Source organism: Austrofundulus limnaeus, unplaced genomic scaffold (assembly GCF_001266775.1).
Source record: "Austrofundulus limnaeus strain Quisiro unplaced genomic scaffold, Austrofundulus_limnaeus-1.0 Scaffold70, whole genome shotgun sequence".
Classification (NCBI taxonomy): domain Eukaryota; kingdom Metazoa; phylum Chordata; class Actinopteri; order Cyprinodontiformes; family Rivulidae; genus Austrofundulus; species Austrofundulus limnaeus.
Genome location: NW_013952472.1, coordinates 528,503 through 530,780, shown reverse-complemented (window position 1 = coordinate 530,780; position 2,278 = coordinate 528,503). Strand labels below are relative to the sequence as shown.

The 2,278-nt window shown below is 35.7% G+C and overlaps 1 protein-coding gene across 1 annotated transcript in view; it reads left to right on the top strand.

Annotated features, from left to right (window-relative positions):
• Positions 1-2,278, top strand: part of ogfr (opioid growth factor receptor) — a 13,158-nt gene that overhangs the window by 1,983 nt on the left and 8,897 nt on the right. The window contains exon 5 of the mRNA XM_014010541.1: positions 475-541. Coding sequence (XP_013865995.1) covers positions 475-541 — 67 coding nt within the window. The remainder of the gene's footprint in view (positions 1-474; positions 542-2,278) is intronic.

Here is a 2,278-nt window from a genome sequence, read left to right as displayed (position 1 = left end):
TGTATATAATATGTTGTATATGTGTGTGTGTTCTAGAATTTAAATTATAATGTGAATGACCACACAAAAAAATGGGTCTGAGCAAAAATCCCAAATTGAACATAAAGACTTTCAGTTTGAACAAAGATTAAATTATTTTTACTACTACAACGTATCTTGCTGAGTTTGTGATCATGTTATATATGCTGCCCCCTTTTTTGTTGCTTTTTGTCCCCCATTACGGAGCAAAGAGGGGACTTGGAAATACTCTGTCCTTGAAAATAAATTTAAGTACATTTGAAAACTTAGTATAAATGAACAGTTTCACCCACCTTCACTTTATTTCTAATGAGTCAGGTGAAGAAACATGTTCAAATGACCTGTACAAGGATGGAAGGTCCTGCATCATATTAATTTAATTAAAATGCAGTTTTATTAGAAATTATTTGGGGGTTTATTTAAAAAAATGTTTCTTGCTTTATTTTGCATTACCAGGCTGTTTCCACTGCGGGAACCAGGGGTTAATTATATGGCTTCAGAACTCACCAGGAAAGAAATTGAGGTGAGTGCATCCAACAGAAATCATGTCTCTGAATCAACACTCATCCAACAGAATTGCAGATTTTGTTCGCTATGACCTGTGGGATTTATGGTTGTTTACACAAGATGAATCAACACAACAAACATACTGGACATGCTAATGGCACACTTTACTTTTGATGTTACCATTGAAATGATTTTGGGTTGATTTATTGCCGTAAGTTGGCAGTCACCAACTGAACCAGTACATGAATCAGATGTAGTTCAGCTCAGAAAGGTCTATAACAGCAGTGCCCTATTTTATTAAAGCTCTCATTTTTGGAACACAATACAAGAGGATTCAAAGTGACACTATTAGCTCAGCAGGATGCAAGTAGCACTACAAAGCTATTGAAGAGGTTCACGTCATTTTCATTTTTAGACCAAAAATCTTCTCATTCTTTGTCAAGATATCTGTGGACGGTTTATATGTCTCAAATGTCTGCTCTCTGCCTTCTGAGTCGTGTGTAGTTCAGACTTGCTCAGGAAAATAATGAACCGCTGCACCAGTCGGTGCTACGTTAATGAGTTTAAGTGAGCACAACTGAAGCTAACGACATTAGCATCGGTGAGCTGAGCAGTAATTAGCAGTGGCATCAGCTACAGTTGTAAGTTTGGCTTTTTCTCAAGTTGTTTTGTAATTACAGCAGGATAACACTGCAGATGTGTTAAATGTTGAAATTATCATATCATATATATCATATATCATATCATATACTGTATCATATCATATCATATCATATGACCTTAAACAGTCTTTAAACATTACTTAGCTTTTAGGTGTTGTCCTTCACTCTCCAGTCTTTCATGTTAATTTTTTTTGTCTATTTTATTTATCGTCTTTAGTATCAGGCATAGTTTGAATTTTTTCCTCATATTATCAATATGTATGGACACTTAAAAATAAAGTTGGCACAAAACTTCTCAAACCAAAAAAAAAGTACAAATATAATATAAGAGCGTGTCAAATTTTTATGGTATCAGAAAGTGATATGATTGATCTTAATTATCAGTAAAAATGGCTGATCTGAGGCTAATCTGAGGCTGGTCTTTGCATTAATGGTCAATTTTTGGCTGGGCAAAGTGTGTTCATTTTGTTTTCCACTAAATTATGGAGAAAACTGTCAAACCATTATGTTGACTGCACCATTTTGACCCAAGTGTTCAACCCTTTTTTGCCAGCCAATCTAAAACTATTTCAAATGTGCTTTGACATTCTTCCTCAGAGAAACATCAACAGGCCAGAAACAAACATCTCTTTATTTAACAAATTTTATGAAAAAAAAACTGACCAGGAGCAGCAAAGTTTGCTGAAATTAAATGTTTAAAATGTTTCGAGTATTTTAAATTACTGTTGTATATTTACTAGGGCTGCACCGATTAGTTGAAATAATCGATGACGTCGATTGTGTAAATTTGTCGACGCAGATTTTTTATTATCGATTGGCTGTATAACATAACCACCACGTGAATGTTCATGCAATTCCATTTCGGTACCTAAACGTATCATTGCGACCGTATTGGCATAAGAGTGGTGAGTTTTTCATGCTTGTCCTGAACGCAGCATCACGCAAGAACGTAATGACGTCAGCAGCTGCTTCAGTTCAGTCTGAAGCTTGAAAACGTAATGTTATGCATATAACTACTGTTCCCTGAAGGAAAGGAACGAGGTACAACATCATGTATGGGAACCACGCCCCTGCGTGTCCTGGCTGAAGCC